This window comes from Pelophylax lessonae (genome assembly GCF_965119305.1).
Source record: "Pelophylax lessonae genome assembly, chromosome: 4".
Taxonomy (NCBI): Eukaryota; Metazoa; Chordata; class Amphibia; order Anura; family Ranidae; genus Pelophylax; species Pelophylax lessonae.
The window spans coordinates 487,476,369-487,493,932 of NC_138771.1; the positions used below are offsets into that span (position 1 = coordinate 487,476,369).

A 17,564-nucleotide genomic window follows, 5' to 3' on the forward strand; every position below is an offset into this window, starting at 1 on the left:
CGGTATCCTGGGTGATATTGTAGTAGTGCATTATAGTGTACACAGTACTCAGTGACAAGCCTGAGTTTAGTCCAGTATATTATATTGTGTACGGTACTCTGGTGACAGGAGATCTCAGCTGCCGGGTGACGGCACAGAGTCACGTGCTCCAGCGTTCCTATTGCACTTCGCTTCCTCTTGGGGCGCTTCCTCTGTAGGCGGGGCGATGACGTCAGGGATCAGGCGACAGCAGAGTGTCAGTGGGGGTGTGGCGGTGGAATTTTCCATCCTGACAGGAGAGGCGCCGACTCAGACCGGTGAAAGAACGATAGATAGACGGAGCTGTACTGTGCAGGGAAAGAACCGGAGAATTAGCGAGCAAGGAGAGAACCAGAACCCAGGCACACTTCACCAGCCCGCTCTACCCTCACCTAGGCCTCCCCGGCTCTCACTCAGACAGTCCCCCCAGGACGGGCGGTGCGGTGTGCGGGCGGTTCGGACGGGCTCTCCTGGCCGGCTGTTTCCCTCGTCCTCCGCTCATGGCCAATTACATCCACCTTCCCCCGGGTTCCCCCGAGGTGCCCCGCCTGGATGTCACCGTTCTGGAGGAGACCGGCTACCGAGAGGGGGCCATGGTACTGCTCAAGGAGCTGCGACCGCAATGGAGGCCCGAGGACGTCACCACACAGGTCAGCACCTACCTACCGGGGTACTTGTCTGGGGCAATACAAAGGAGATAATCCACCCACATAGCGGGGTACCTACCTATAGGCGGCACTTCACAATGCAGAGCCTACCTACATACTGGGGTTCTTGTCTGGGTGCAATACAAAGGAGGTAATCCACCTACATAGCGGGATACCTACCTATAGGGGGCACTACACAGGACAGAGCCTACCTACATACTGGGGTACTTGTCTGGGGACAATACAAAGGAGATAATCCACCTACATAGCGGGGTACCTACCTATAGGGGGCACTACACAGGGCAGAGCCCACCTACATACTGGGGTACTTGTCTGGGGCAATACAAAGGAGATAATCCACCTACATAGCGGGGTACCTACCTATAGGCGGCACTTCACAATGCAGAGCCTACCTACATACTGGGGTACTTGTCTGGGGGCAATACAAAGGAGATAATACACCTACATAGTGGGGTACCTACCTATAGGGGGCACTACACAGGACAGAGCCTACCTACATACTGGGGTACTTGTCTGGGGACAATACAAAGGAGATAATCCACCTACATAGCGGGGTACCTACCTATAGGGGGCACTACACAGGGCAGAGCCCACCTACATACTGGGGTACTTGTCTGGGGCAATACAAAGGAGATAATCCACCTACATAGCGGGGTACCTACCTATAGGCGGCACTTCACAATGCAGAGCCTACCTACATACTGGGGTACTTGTCTGGGGGCAATACAAAGGAGATAATACACCTACATAGTGGGGTACCTACCTATAGGGGGCACTACACAGGACAGAGCCTACCTACATACTGGGGTACTTGTCTGGGAACAATACAAAGGAGATAATACACCTACATAGCGGGGTACCTACCTCTAGGGGGCACTACACAGGGCAGAGCCCATCTACCTACTGGGGTACTTGTCTGGGGGCAATACAAAGGAGATAATCCACCTACATAGCAGGATACCCACCTATAGGGGGCACTACACAGGGCAGAGCCCACCTACATTCTGGGGTAATTTTCTGGGGCCAATTCAAAGGAGATAATCCATCTACATAGTGGGGTACCTACCTATAGGGGGCACTACACAGGGCATAACCCATCTACCATCTGAGGTGCTTGTCTGGGGGCAATACAAAGGAGATAATCCAGCTACATAGCGGGGTACCTACCTATAGGCGGCACTTCACAATGCAGAGCCTACCTACATACTGGGGTACTTGTCTGGGGGCAATACAAAGGAGATAATACACCTACATAGCGGGGTACCTACCTCTAGGGGGCACTACACAGGGCAGAGCCCATCTACATACTGGGGTACTTGTCTGGGGGCAATACAAAGGAGATAATACACCTACATAGTGGGGTACCTACCTATAGGGGGCACTACACAGGGCAGAGCCCACCTACATACTGGGGTACTTGTCTGGGAACAATACAAAGGAGATAATACACCTACATAGCGGGGTACCTACCTATAGGGGGCACTACACAGTGCAGAACCTACCTACATACTGGGGTACTTGTCTGGTTGCAATACAAAAGAGATAATCCACCTACATAGGGGGCACTACACAGGGCAGAGCCCACCTACCTACTGGGGTACTTGTCTGGGGACAATACAAAGGAGGTAATCCACCTACATAGCGGGGTACATACCTATAGGGGGCACTACACAGGGCAGAGCCCACCTACCTACTGAGGTGCTTGTCTGGGGGCAATACAAATGAGATTATCCACCTACATAACGGGGTACCTACCTATAGCGGGCACTACACAGGGCAGTGCCCACCTACATACTGGGGTACTTGTCTGGGGGCAATACAAAGGAGATAATCCACCTACATAGCGGGATACCTACCTATAGGGGGCACTAAACAGGGCATTACCCATCTACCTACTGAGGTGCTTGTCTGGGGGCAATACAATGGAGATAATCCACCTACATAGCGAGCGGGATACCTACCTATAGGGGGCACTACACAGGGCAGAGCCCACCTACCTACTGGGGCACTTGTCTGGGGGCAATACAAAGGAGATAATCCATCTACATAGCGGGGTACCTACCTCTAGGGGGCACTACACAGGGCATAACCCACCTACCTACTGGGGTACTTGTCTGGGGGCAATACAAAGGAGATAATCCACCTACATAGCAGGATACCCACCTATAGGGGGCACTACACAGGGCAGAGCCTACCTACATTCTGGGGTACTTGTCTGGGGCAATACGAAGGAGATAATCCACCTACATAGTGGGATACCTATCCAAATGGGGGCACTACACAAGGCAGAATCCACCTACCTACTGGGGTACTTGTCTGGGGGCAATAAAAAGGAGATAATCCACCTACATAGCGAGCGGGATACCTACCTATAGGGGGCACTACACAGGGCATAACCCATCTATCTACTGAGGTGCTTGTCTGGGGGCAATACAAATGAGATTATCCACCTACATAACGGGGTACCTACCTATAGGGGGCACTACACAGGGCAGTGCCCACCTACATACTGGGGTACTTGTCTGGGGGCAATACAAAGGAGATAATCCACCTACATAGCGAGCGGGATACCTACCTATAGGGGGCACTACACAGGGCAAAGCTCACCTACATTCTGGGGTATTTGTTTGGGGGCAATACAAAGGAGATAATCCATCTACATAGTGGGGTACCTACCTATAGGGGGCACTACACGGGGCATAACCCATCTACATTCTGGGGTACTTGTCTGGGGCCAATACAAAGGTGACAATCGACCTACATAGCAGGATACCTACCTACCTACCTATAGGGGGCACTACACAGTGCAGAGCCTACCTACATACTGGGGTACTTGTCTGGGGGCATTATATAGGAGATAATCCACCTACATAGTGGGATACCTATCTATAGGGGGCAGTACACAAGACAGAACCCAACTACATACTGGGGTACTTGCCTGAAGGGGGCTCCATACAGAGGAGAACGTACGTACATAGTGGGCTACCTACCTACAAACTGGCACCTTACAGGAGAGAGCCTGCCAACCTAGCGGAGTACCTTCCTACAGGGGGGACTACACATGAGAACGCACCAACATATCTGGGTACCTACCTACAGTGGTGACCATACATTAAAGAACCCACCTACGCAGCGGGTTACCAACTTACAGGAGGCACCATACATGAATGAACCCACCTACATAATATGCTACCTACCGGTGGGCACCTTACAGGGGCGAGCCCACCAACTTAGCGGAGTACCTTCCTACAGGGGCACTACCCATAAGAAAAAACACCTACATATCTGTGTACCTACTTATAGTGGTGACCACAGATTAGAGATTCTACCTACATAGGGTACCTAGCTACAGGGGGCACTACATAGAGTAGAACCCACTAACTTAGCGGAGTACCTACCTACAGGGGGACACCACACATTAGAGAACACACCTTCATATCTGGGTACCTACCTACAGTGGGGACCACACAGGAGAGAACCCAGCTGCATAGCCGGGTTACCTACCTATAGGGGACATTACACAGGGCAGAACCCACTTGCATACTGGGGAACCTACGGATTGGTGGCCCCACACAGGAGGAAACCTATCTACAAAGTGGAGTACCTACCTGTAAGGTTCTATGTACCTGGCAGAACCCACCGACATACCAGGGTACTTGCCTACAGGAATAACACACAGGAGAGACATTACCTATGTACTTGAGTACTTACAGGGGGCACTACACTGGGGAGATCCCACTTACATAGCGGGGTACCTGCTTACAGGAGGCACTACACAGGGCACAACCTAACTACATACTGGGATACCTACCTACAGGGGTCACCACACAAGATAACCCACCAACTTAGAGTACCTACCTGGAGGGGGACACCACACAGGAGAGAATCCACTAACTTAGTAGAGTGCCTACCTAAAGGGGGTATTACACAGGTGAACGTTTCTACATAGTGGGGTGCCTACCTACAGGGGGCACCACAAAGAAGACAATCCACCTACATAGCTGGGTACTTACCTACAGGAGGCACCGCAGGAGGGAACCAACCTACATAGAAATGTACTTCATCTACAGGGGGCACTATGCAGATGAAAACTTACTGGGCTGCCCACCTACAGGAGGCACTACACAGATGAGAACCTACTGGGGTACCCACATACAGGGGCACTACACAAGCGAGCCCCTCCTAGAGCATGGTGGGCACTTACCACTGTTTCCTGGGACAACTTAGGTGGTTACCTATCTACAATGAGTACTTGCCTGTTGGGGAGGGGAGGCACTGAACAGGTGAGTATCTACTGGAGGAACTTCATAGGTGTGCCCACCCTGGGATCATTAAACAGATGAGTAGTTAGGGGTTCTATACAAGTAAGTACCTACATTAATACCTCAATACCTACTGAATGTCTGCTACAAAACTATAAGGCTCCTACCGGGGGAAGGTGGAGGCAATCCACAGGTAACTACTGTAATGATATCATGACCTACCTGCAGGGGGAAGGGGCAGTACACGTCGCAGGTACCTACCCACCCGTCACCATTAATTATTAATGGCACGACAAATGCTGGACTCGTGACAAAAAGTTTGGTGCAAAACGCTCCATGAGCGACTTTCTGTGTGCAGGGTAAACCATTACAATCAATGGACTGCACTATATGTGTCCCGGGAAAACCAAGCAAAATACACCACACTTTCTGGATGGATGTGAATGTGTCCTTATTTAAACAGGGTGTCACCACACAGGAGGCTCAGAAAATGTGTGGAGGGCTCTGGGAAACACAAGTGTGATAAGGTAGAGGAGTGGAGATGGGTGCAGTGCATGATGGGGCAAAGGGGGACTTGGGTATGTTGCTTGACAGGAGATGATAGAGGTGCAGTACATTAATAAGGGGATCAGGGAATGGTTGTCTGTAAGTTGTGTCCAGTAAGAGTGAGGATTGGGTTTGTACAAAGGATTACAATGGGGGTGCAGGGAGGATTCTGGTGGGTGCAAGAGATGGGGGTATTTCTGGAATGTGTAGGAGATGGTAGGCTCTTGGGGGGGGGGGGGGTGTTCTAGGGGTGCCAGAGATGAGGGTTTTTGGGGGTGGTGTTTATGGGGGGGATGGAGGGGATTCTGGTGGGTGCAGGAGATGGGGACTTTCTGTCGGTGCGTGCAGGGGGGGGGGGCTTTCTGGGTGTGGAGATTTGGGGGGGGGGGGGGTTCGGTTCTGAAGGTGCAGGAGATGGGGGGGGGGGCAGGTTTCTGAGGGTGTAGGAGATGTGGGGGGTTCTAAAGGTGCAGGAGATGGGGGGGGGGGGGGGTTTCTGGAGGTGCAGGAAATGTTGTGGGGGGGGGGTTTGGAGGTGCAAGAGATGCGGGGGGGGGGGGGCTTTCTGAAGGTGCAGGAGATGTGGGAGGGGGGGGTTTACTGGAGGTGCAGGCGATGTGGGGGGAGGGGGGTTTGTGGGGGTGTTAGAGATGGGGGTCTTTCTGGGAATGCAAGAGATGGGGTTCTGGGGGGTGCAAGAGATTGTGGGGGTGCAAGAGGAGGGGTTTAAGGGGATGCAAGAGATGATGGGGGGGGTTGTGGGGGTGCAAGAGAGATGGGGAGGGTTTGTGGGGGTGCAAGAGATGGGGGGGTTTGTAGGGGTGCGAAATGGAGGGGGCTTGTGAGGGTGCAGGATATGGGGGTGGGGGGGGTTCTGGGAATGTAAGATATGGGGGGTGCTTTCTGTGGGTACAGGAGATGGGGGGGGGGGGGGGTTGCTTTCTGCGGGTGCAGTGTGTGGGGGGTTCTGAAGGTGCAAGAGAGGTGGGGGGGGGGGGGGTTTGGAGGTGCAAGAGAGGTGGCGGGGTTTGGAGGTGCAAGAGAGGTGGCGGGGTTTGTAGGTGCAAGAGATGTGGGGGGCGGGTTGGAGGTGCAAGAGATGGGGGAGGGGTGTTTGTGGGGGTGCAAGAGATGGGGGCATTTGTGGGGGTGCAAGAAGTTAAGGGGGGATTTTGGGGGTGCAAGAGAAGTGGGGGAGCAAAAGATGGAGGGAGGCTTGTGGGGTTCAAGAAATGGGGGGGGGGTTCTGGGGGTGCACGAGAGAAGGGGGTCTTTCTGGGGGTGCAAGAGATGGGGGAGTTTTTTTTTTAAGGGTGCAATAGATGGGTAGGGGTTTTTACGGGGGAGCAAGAGATTGGGGGGGGGGTGTGTTGTGGGGATGCAAGAGATGGTGGGGGTTCTGAAGATGCAAGAGATGGGGAGGGGGGGTCTTTTTGAGTATGCTGGAGATGAGGGGGGTGGAGGGTTTCTGGGGAGGGGTTTCTGAGGGGGTGTAAGAGATTGGGGGGTTCTGGGGCTGCAAGATATAAGGTGGGTGGGGATTTTTTGGGGTGCAAGAGATGGGAGGGGCATTTCTCGGGGTTGCAGGAAATGGGATTCTGGGATGATGCTGCAATACCCCCAGGGCTTCTGAACCCGTTTTCAGGTATTTTGCAGTGATTGTGCGGATGCTCCAAACTGCATAGCTGAGGTGTTCTCAGAATCTGAAGTGCTGCCACAGACTAGTAGAGAGGGGTGGCTGTGTATAATTTGCTTTACATGAGAGCGGTTTCTGCCCTGCAGTGAGACATGACAACTCCTCCTATACACACGGAGTAGACGGTGGCGGTTTGCTACTAGATCTATCACAGCTCCACACACACCTGCTGCCTGCTCTGTGTATGAATCTGGCTCCTTCCATTGTGTAGATGAGCCTTGCAGGCACAGTCAGGTTGTGCTATCTTCCTGGGAGGCAAGTGTTATCATAACGGACACATGTTCAACCTACGTAATAGCAGCTCTGTGTTGTGAAATGCTGACGAGGTTGTAGTCAGCAAGGGGTCCCCAGGTCAGGAGTTGCAGAACAGTCATGTAAATGATCCTTTGGGTGCTAGAGATCCTGGGGCGTGTCACCTCTCTGCTTTCTCTACTCATTTATTTCCTTTCCCTTTCTTCTCTCCCAGGACTGAATCACTCCACAAACACTGGCGTCTGCCCTCCCACATAATCTTCTTCCCCTTTGACACTCGGATCATTTTTTCATGTAGCCTTTCCTCTCTATCTGTTTTTTTTTATTTTTTTTATTTCTGCAGCATGAGAAAACTGGGACTGGTTGCAGCATTGTAAAGAGTTTAGCGTGTAATGAACACACATTTAGGTAGCAGTGCAGCTATAGCAGTCTATTATTAGTGGTTTTATTTTATTTTCCTCCCCAGGCCTGGAAGAATGACAGCTTAAAACTAGTGATGTTCTCAGTTGCTATAGACAGCACTGACCTATAGGGCATATTCCTTTGTAGTAATGCTCGGCAAAATGCATATCATGGTGTGGTGCACCCACACTGCACTGTGTTAGCCATAAAATGCACAAGAATCTATTTTTTTTTCCAAAATGTAATAGGCTACTTTAATACAACACATGTTACTGCATGGCAAAATGTGCATTGAGCGGTGTTTTCTAACATCATTGCTATCATCAGGGTATCTTGTCTGGCGAGCATAATGTATTTCCAGTTAGCCAATACAATAATCCAGGAGAGTCTGTGCACATCCTTTTAAGCATTTAGGAGGAATCCCAGCAGGCGTCGTAAATGAGGAGGTGGTGCTAGGACTGTTTTCCAGTAAATTGGTAGTCTTGCACAACATGTTGGCTGAACCCATGTAATGGATCGCAGGTAGAGTTTGAAGTCGCTGTAAACCTAATCACTAAAATCTCAAAGATTTTGCCGGGGGGCGGGGCTAAGCCATACTCACCCTGTCTCACGGCTTGGGAGCGAGCTCGCAGTGCCCCTACACCAAGCAGTTTGCTATGGGGGCACTCGGCAAGGGGAGTGCATAAAATACTTTCGCCCCCCTTTTACACTGAATCTGATTTTGAAATTGCGCGACATAACTTTAACTACTGAAAATAAATAATGATGAAATGTAGTACAGCTGCTGCAAACACCCAGAGTGAGTTCACCACCAAATATATATAAAAATCAAACCTAAATGTGTACCGCGCTGCTGCGTCCAGTCACACTGTCCTAGTGTCCTTTGTGCTCATAATATAGAAAAAATATTATAAAACATAATACGATTGGCTGTGAATTCATTCATCATTACGTGATGATGAAAATTTACATGCAAAATGTCCCAAATACAGTTAACAGTCTTAAAATAAATGTGTGCCACTGCAATTACCAACTTCCCACAGGAAAGCGCACTGGGATTTCAGTTTCAATTGGTCCACTGCAATCCCAACTTCTGCCAAGGCAGTGAGACCAAAATCCCAGTGTTGTCACAACTTTTCACACCACTGTGCACCACCTCAGATGTGGGATATGCATAGAGACCTATAGTTATAATAGGTCCAGCAGTGCTTCCCCACCTTCTGGGAATAATTTGCTCAGAAGGCTCTCTGTGAGCTCGTCCACCTTTACACCACCGCCTCTCTAATTTAAAACTCTGCTGCACCACTGCCAGTAATCTATGGGACAAGTTCTCTAATCTGCTCAGGACACACTGCCTCTCCACCATTCCTCTGACCACCAGTCTGATCCACCAGTCTCCACTGACCCCACCATTCTCTGAAAACAGGGCAGCAGGATGGGGAAAAACGCAGCTGAACATTTTGAAAATGCACTTGCAGAAACAAATTGTGGTGTGCACCGGTGTTCTAAAATTTTCTCGGACCCGTGAAAAAATCGGACCTCGTCACTTCCGGTGATGGGAGTCTCAAGTGCGCATGCGCACAAGACATTATCTTGGTTTGGTAAACTTATAACACATAGCGGGCAATTGAATGAGAGGAGGCGGGGCTGAGGTGGGACGGAAGACACTGCCGCGTCATCTGCAGAGCTGAATAGAGGAGGCGGGATGGAGGTGCGGCCGTGTAATATATTCAGGACTTTAGCGACTCCTTGGTTTATAATCTTTAGCAATTATCGTATTATTTATCCTTAGGATTTCATTACATTTACTATTTATATAATACAAAATAAGAAATACTAAATTTAATGAAATCCTAAGGATAAATAATACGATAATTAGTAAAGATAATAAAACAGAAGGAGTTGCTTAATCCCTGCATTTATTACACGGCCGCACCTCCATCCTGCCTCCTCCGCCAGCTCTGCATATGTGCCTCTGTCCCTAATGTCTCGATGACGCGGCGGTATCCTCCGTCCTCCATCGCACCTCAGCCCCGCCTCCTCTCAATCAGCTGTCCGCTCTCTGTTATAATTTTGCCAAACCTCGAAAAATGTCTTCTGCGCATGCACACGGACGACTCCCATCAGCGGTTTTGTGATGCTCTATCACGGAAGTGACGAGGTCCGATTTTTTTTTTTTTTTTTCTTTCACGGGTCCGACAAAATTTTACAACACCGGCCCTAAATTACACTTTTTTTTTTTTTTTTTTTTTTTTTAACTGACATTCTATTTTTACATTACATATGTAGATGGAAGTTAATCTCTGTGATCTGCAGGTGATGGAAACAGAGACGACACAAAAGTATTAAGTAGTTAAAGCGGAGTTCCAGCCACAAAATTTTTTTTTAAAAATACCTCCGGGACAGTCGGGGCTAGTACATTCCACAATGGATAGCCTCTGTACTGTCCCGGGTCGCACTTGCCTTTTAGAAGAAATACTTATCTTGAAAATTTCTTCTCCAGCGCTGCCATCTCGGATGTGGGCAGCTGAAGCCAGCGCGTCCTCTTCTGCGTCCTCTTCTCTCAGAATGCGCCTGCATCCGGCCCCGCTCGTCCCTTCTGGTGCGAGCGCGTCATCCCTCCCCAGCTTCTGGGCATGCCCAGAAGCTGTTTAGCAGGAAATGAGGCGCCACACCGTAAGTGATGAGCGGGGCCGGTGCAGGCGCATTGATTTCTGGGAGCGATGACATTCAGCTCCCAGGAATCAATGCAAAGAGGAAGTGACGGCGCGGGCCGCGGCCGCAGAGGGAGGAAGTACAAGAAAGGGGAGTATATTTTTCTTCAATAATAAGGTAAGTAAACAAAAAAAAAAAACTCGTAACCATCCATTTCTTTTTCAGGTTACCAATAGCAAGCGGATGGCCCAAAATTGATTATGTTGATTTTGTGGCCGGAACTCCGCTTTAAGCCTTGGCTTTTTTTTTTATCTTAAAGCGGAGTTCTGGCCTCAGATACCGTTTTTTTGTTTAACTAAATACCCCTATAATAATCCATCGTCCTTTACAGAACCGCTATTCTCATACTTACAAGGTGTACAGTATTGGATTTTTGTCAAAATCTTACTTTAAAAACGCTGTTTGAACGCGGCCATCTTGGATGTGGGCATCTGAAGCTGCAGTGTAATCTGCTGTGTCCTTCTTCCTGATTCCAGGGAGTGTTCTGGGGGTTCTTCCTGATTCCAGCCTCCTGGGAGTGATGACAAACAGCTCCCAGGATGCAATGCAAAGGCGGAAGTGATGTCGGTGGCTGCAGCCACAAAGGGGGGAGAAGTAGGAAGTGCAATCAAAAATGCCCTGAAAATAAGGTAAGGGACCCCCATAAAAAAATGAAAATGCCCAATTGTTGATCAGCATAGCGAGTACTCCAGGAATCACTAAAGTTGCAAAATAGGCCGGAACTCCGCTTTAATGTATTCCCTGCATTGATGTAAAAACGTCCGAGTGTTTGTATCGTCCCCTCACCTCCCTTTATACTTGTCTAAGGGCTCTTTCACACGGGCGGTCCGATCAGATCCGCCTGTCAGTTTTTTAGGCGGATCTGATCGGATCCTCCATACAGCTCTATGGGGCAGCGGGTGTCAGCGGAGACACCTCCGCTGACACCCGCTGCCATCCGCATCCGATCCTGTACTGAAATCTGGACGGATGGAAACCCTATTTTTCCATCCGTTCAGTAATCGGAGCGGAGCGGATCTGATGAGAGCGGACAAGCGGTCCGCTCTCCTCCGATCCCCCATAGAGGGCAGCGGGTGCTGAGACACCTCCCTCTCCGCTCTGCAAGCGGAGACGGAGCTGTCATCCGCCCGGCTCAGCGGGGATCGCGGATCGATCCCCGCTGAGCAACACGGATCCGCCTGCGGCGGCGGACCGTGTGAAAGAGCCCTTAGTCTTATGATCTGGCGCTGTGCCCGTCTGTTTGGGCTCTCTCCTTGCTTTCTGAGGCTGGAGCGGGAGCCATTGGACCCCAGAGGAGGGGGTTCGGGTCACTTTGTACAATACCATTGCACCACGCAGGAAAGTATAACATGTTTATTTGAATGAAGAACCTTTTACAAACACTAGGCTATGTTCACATCTAGATGTTGCTATTTTTACAGGCGTTTTTTGCGACGTTTTTGTGCAGGCATTTTTAGGTTGACAAGTGACCATTGAAAACAAAATAAAAACGCCTGTAATCTGCAAAAAAAGAATCTCGTACTTTTTTGAGCGACGAGAGTTTTGCTTAAGGCGACGGAACACTCAGATGTGAACAGGGGCCCGTTAAAATGAATGGTTCTTGCTTGCCTCTATTAGAGCTGAGGCCTGGAGCAGAATATCTATCTATCTATCTATCTATCTATCTATCTATCTATCTATCTATCTATCTATCTATCTATCTATCTATCTATCTATCTATCTATCTATCTATCTATCTATCTATCTATCTATCTATCTATCTATCTATCTATCTATCTATCTATCTATCTATCTATCTATCTATCTATCTATCTATCTATCTATCCTCAAGTCTTCCAGTGAGAGAATCTTTTGAGCTGACCCCCATATTGCTACAACACAAAGTAGATACACTATATTGTCAAAAGTATTGGGATGTCTGCTTTTACACGCACGTGAACTTTCATGGCATCCCAGTCTTAGTCTGTAGGGTTCAATATTGAGTTGGTTCACCCTTAGCACCTATGACAGCTTCAACTCTTCTGGAAAAGCTGTCCACAAGGTTTAGGAGTGTGTCTATGGGAATGTTTGACCATTCTTCCAGAAGCGCATTTGTGAGGTCAGGCACTGATGTTGGACGAGAAGGCCTGGCTTGCAGTCCCCACTCTAATTCAACCCAAAGGTGTTCTATTGGGTTGAGGTCAGGACCCTTTACAGGCCAGTCAAGTTCCTCCACCCCAAATTCACTCATCTATGTTTTTATGGACCTTGCTATGTGCACTGGTCCAAATCATTTGGTGGAGGGGGGGGGGGGGGAGGGATTATGGCGTGGGGTTGTTTTTTTAGGGGTTGGGCTCGGCCCCTTATTTTCAGTTAAAGGAACTTTTAAAGTGATTGTAAAGGCAGAGGTTTTTTTTTTTTCTTAATGCATTCTATGCATTAAGATAAAAAGCCTTCTGTGTGCAGCAGCCCCTCTAATTCTTCCCTGAGGTCCCTCTAGATTTAACAATGTTGCAAGATTGTCTTGGCTGCATGGGACTCCCTTCCTCATTGGCTGAGACAGCAGCATGGTGCTATTGGCTCCCACTGCTGTCAGTCAGCCAATAAGGAGAGAGGAGGGGCCGATCTGCAGCTCAGTGTCTGAATGGGCAAAGTGAGTTGTGGCTCGGCTTGGCTGCCCCTATAGCAAGCTGCTTGCTGTGGGGGTACTCAACAGGAGGGAGGGGCCAGGGGAGCCGAAGAGGAGGATCTGGGCTGCTCTGTGCAAAACCATTACACAGGGCAGGTAAGTATAACATGTATGTTATTTTTAAGTCAAAAGAGACTTTACAATCCTTTAGGGCATCAGTATACCAAGACATTTTGGACATTTTTTGCTCCCAACTTTATGGGAACAGTTTGGAGATGGCCCCTTCCTGTTCCCAATGTGACTGCGCACCAGTGCACAAAGAAGGTCCATAAAGACATGGATGAGAGCGTTTGGGGTGGAGGAACTTAACTGGCCTACAGAGTCCTCAACTCAACCAAACATCTTTGGGATGAATTAGAGCGGAGACTGCAAGCCAGGCCTTCTCTCCAACACCAGTGCCTGACCTCACAAATGTGCTTCTGAAAGAATTGTCATATATTCCCATAGACACACTCCTAAACCTTGTGGACAGCCTTCCCAGAAGAGTTGAAGCTGTTATAGCTCCAAAGGGTGAGACAACTCAATATTGAACCTTACGGACTAAAGCTGGATACACACTATCCAACTTTTGTGGTTAGATTTCCTTCAGATTTACCTTTTCTATGTAGTGCAAGGGCCTGCCAGATTGCATACAAATTGAAAGAGTTTAGGTTTGACCTCATATTATATGGTTTTGGTAAATCTAAAGGAAAAAGTCTTCAGAAAATCTTATAGTGTGTATGGCCCATAAGACTGGGATGCCATTAAAGTTCATGTGCGTGTAAAGGCAGGCTTAACAAAACTTTTGACAATATTGTGTATGTGGAGTTCGGCAGGAAGAACATTTTTAGCACTGCAGAAATCAACACTCCCAGAATTGTCTGCTTCTCAGGAGACCCGGGACACAGCACAATCCCTGATCGACAGAGCAGCTTTTGACTACATGGACCGCAAATAAATCTCTTTTCGCACAAAATAAAATCATAAACCATTTCTCACGTGTTGCAACCATCATAACGTGCAGTTTAAACCGCTAATATGTGCAAATGTGTGTATCCTCAACCGAAAAGACGCTTACAGGTTGGATACTCCCAAACCTAAATAAATGCTGTCATTTTGTATTTACCCCTTATTACCATATTTTTTATAGCCTGTAAGTTTCTTTTGCCTTTTAAGAGCCGGTTCTCACTGAGGCGATCCGACTTGCCAGGGCGACCTGTGAAGTCGCGGTGCACAGCGCGCACCGCGACCTCGGAGCGGCATGCACGGACTTCATATCATTGAAGTCAATGCAGGTCGCTCCAGGTCGCCCCAAAGTAGTACAGGACCCTTTTTCTAAGTCGGAGCGACTTGTGTCGCTCCTATTAGAACGGGTCCTGTGCTAATCTATGGCAGGCGACCCACGGCGACTTGTCAGGCGACCAAGTCGCCCCAGTGTGAACCAGCTCTTTTTATTTATTTATTTTTTTTTTTTGCAATGGGATCCTTTTTAGCTTGTGTAGCCTACCAAGTATTAAACAGCTGTATAAAAATACTGGGTTTTCTTGGCAAAGTTTCTCTTCATGGGACTTTATCTCTCATCTACCACTGTCTGACCACTTTATTTGGTTGTGCTTCTTAATTTTTTTTTCTGATTTGCATGTCCCCAAAAGTCTTCTTGCAAATTAAAGGAAATATGTGCACACAGGAGAATGTAAGCTGTCAGTGCTGACCTCTTTGAGGATGTAAGGTGCCTTGCTGTCATGCTGATCCGGTAACTTCATTAATTAATAAATCAATACATTGTTACTGACCTGGGAGATATATGCACATGAGATCTCAGTGCGTGTCCAAGGTCGGTGCTTGGAAAGGCATTGGACTCATTGTATCAGCCATTCAGAAGAAGAGCTGGAAATGCAGCCTTGGCATTAATCTTGGCAAAGGTTTCAGTGTGGAAAAAATGCACCCAGGAACATAAATGATAGCAAGTCTGTCTTTAACCCTTTCACTGCCACAGCCTTTTTTGTTTTTTAATTTTTTTTATTTTTGCGCAAATGTTAAAAAAAATCAATTAGTGAAAACTCCAAACATAATAATAATGGTGGTAGTTAATTTTTGTTTAGGACACCTGATATTGGTGCAACAGATTATCAAATACAAATTTTTAGTAGATACATTAGGTGCCGGTTCACACTGAAACGGCACGACTTCGGGGGGCGACTTGTGAAGTCGCGTGCACCGCGACTTGCAGGGACTTTACATAATGGAAGTCTATGCAAGTCGCTCCGAGGTTGCCCCAAAGTAGTACAGGACCCTTTTTCTAAGTCGGAGCGACTTGTGTCGCTCCTAATTAGAATGGGTCCTGTACTACTCAATGGACCGTGACAGACCGCGACTTGTCAGGCTGACAAGTCGCAGCAATGTGAATGGGCTCTAAAGCTGAACGCCAGCTTTTGATTCACTTTACATAGTTTGTTTAGGCCAAGATGTCCCAAACAGAGTATGTCCCTTAACAACCTGCGAGGCCACTGGATGTGCGGTGTAAACTGTATTTACATGAGGCTATATACAGCATACCACACTGTGTTCCAGGTTTGAGCCGAAGGCTTCCATTCTCATACCCGGAGCACAGTAGGGTCTATCACAGCAGTGCTCAGCCATACAGAGAAAGCAATGTATTCTAGCAATGAATACAAAGCTTCCTGATTGGGTCAGAGAGGCAGACTGATGATGCCACAACCTCTGCCAATCAGAGGAAGGTTTGTATTCATTGCTAGAATGCATTGCTTTCTCTGAATGGCGGAGCTCAGCTGTGATAGACTCTCAAATGTGTTCTGGGTATGAGACTTAGTCTCAGCTCAAATCCGGAACACAGTGCAGTATGGTGTATGTAGCAACAGCTTTATACCTTTTATTCCGCACTTCCAGTGGCCTTACCGGTTAGTGAGGAACTATGTAAAGTGGATGAAATCTATCATTTAATGCACACAAACGCAATATACTACCCAGTTTGGTAACCTATAACAGATTGTGCCGAGTAAATAGAAACCCAACATGTCTGACTTTAAAATTGCATCTGCCCCTGCAACAAAGACCAACTTTGGTACCCAACATTTTCCATAGAACCCTCAAAGGACATTAGTTTACACTTAACCATGAGTACTGGCTCTAGAATTATTGGAGTCACTCCGGCGTATGTAACGTAATCAGTTTTTGTATGTAGATACTCCTTGCTGTTACCAACCTGTGACATAAGTCGGTGGGAGTAAAGGGTTAAATCAGCTTTTAGTTGTGCTTTTCTTGCCATAATGTGTAAAGCCTCGTACACACGCAACGATTGTTGGCCGGGAATTTTTGGCCAACGTCCAATCGGCCGATTTTCGGCTTGTTAGTATGATGCTTCCGACAACCGACTCCGACTTTTCGGCCGAACAAAATCTGGTGTGCATGCTATAAAATTTTTGTTGGCCGTCAACAGAACGGCCGATTTTTCGTCAGTCAGTACAGATTTCGGCAGACAAAAATCAGATGAGCAAGACTGGGCATGCTCAGAGAAGAAAAAACACACGGAAAGTAAACAAGAACATGACATCACTTCTGAAGTTGGTTTTTGTTGGCCGATAAAATTCGTGTGCAGTCTAGAGCAGTGGTCCTCAACCCTGGCCTACAGGGCCCACTAACAGGCCAGGTTTGCAAGATAACAGAAATACATCCCAGGTGATATCATTTGCTGCTCAGTGATTGCAGTACTCTAGTCTGCATCTCCCCAAGGTAATACTTAAAATCTGGCCTGTTAGTGGGCCCTGAGGACCAGAGTTGAGGACCACTGGTCTAGAGCACATTTCAACCAACACAACAACACTGGACAAAAGACGGCCGATCGGTCGGCCAACTATCGTTGCGTGTGTACAAGGCTTAATTATGTGTTATGGCAGACTCCCATGATAACATGATTGTTTGCTTTGATTGCGTAAATGGTAACTTTGAGTTCTGTGACTGATATTCCTGAAAATCCTTGTCCATCTTAATGGATGTGTTGTGCAGGAATGGAATGTAAATTTGCTGAATGTTCGCGTCTAATCTGGCATTTCTACATCTGGTCTTTTTTCAATAAGCAGAGTGGTCATTCACACCCCGAAGCACTCTATTTACATTCATGCAGCCAGCTTGTGTGAAAACTTGAGTAAAACTTGGCTAAACATTAAGCGGATCAGAGTGGAAGAGAAAACTATTTCCTTGCTGCTAAACAAACATAAACCAACTTTCATTCTTGGAGGATTTCTTCTTTGGTAGCTTTATTAGTTTATCAGTTTCTCAAAGTGAAAGTTGAACCTGTCACTACAAAACTAACACTAGTTGTAGCAGTTGAGCAAACCTAA

The 17,564-nt window shown here is 48.0% G+C and overlaps 1 protein-coding gene across 1 annotated transcript in view; it reads left to right on the plus strand.

Moving 5' to 3' along the window:
- Positions 1–234: 234 nt before the first annotated feature.
- The window catches only part of ETNK1 (ethanolamine kinase 1), a 55,759-nt gene continuing 38,429 nt past the window's right edge, over positions 235–17,564 (plus strand). Inside the window, exon 1 of the mRNA XM_082257202.1 lies at positions 235–668. Coding sequence (XP_082113328.1) covers positions 519–668 — 150 coding nt within the window. The 5' untranslated portion in view covers positions 235–518. The remainder of the gene's footprint in view (positions 669–17,564) is intronic.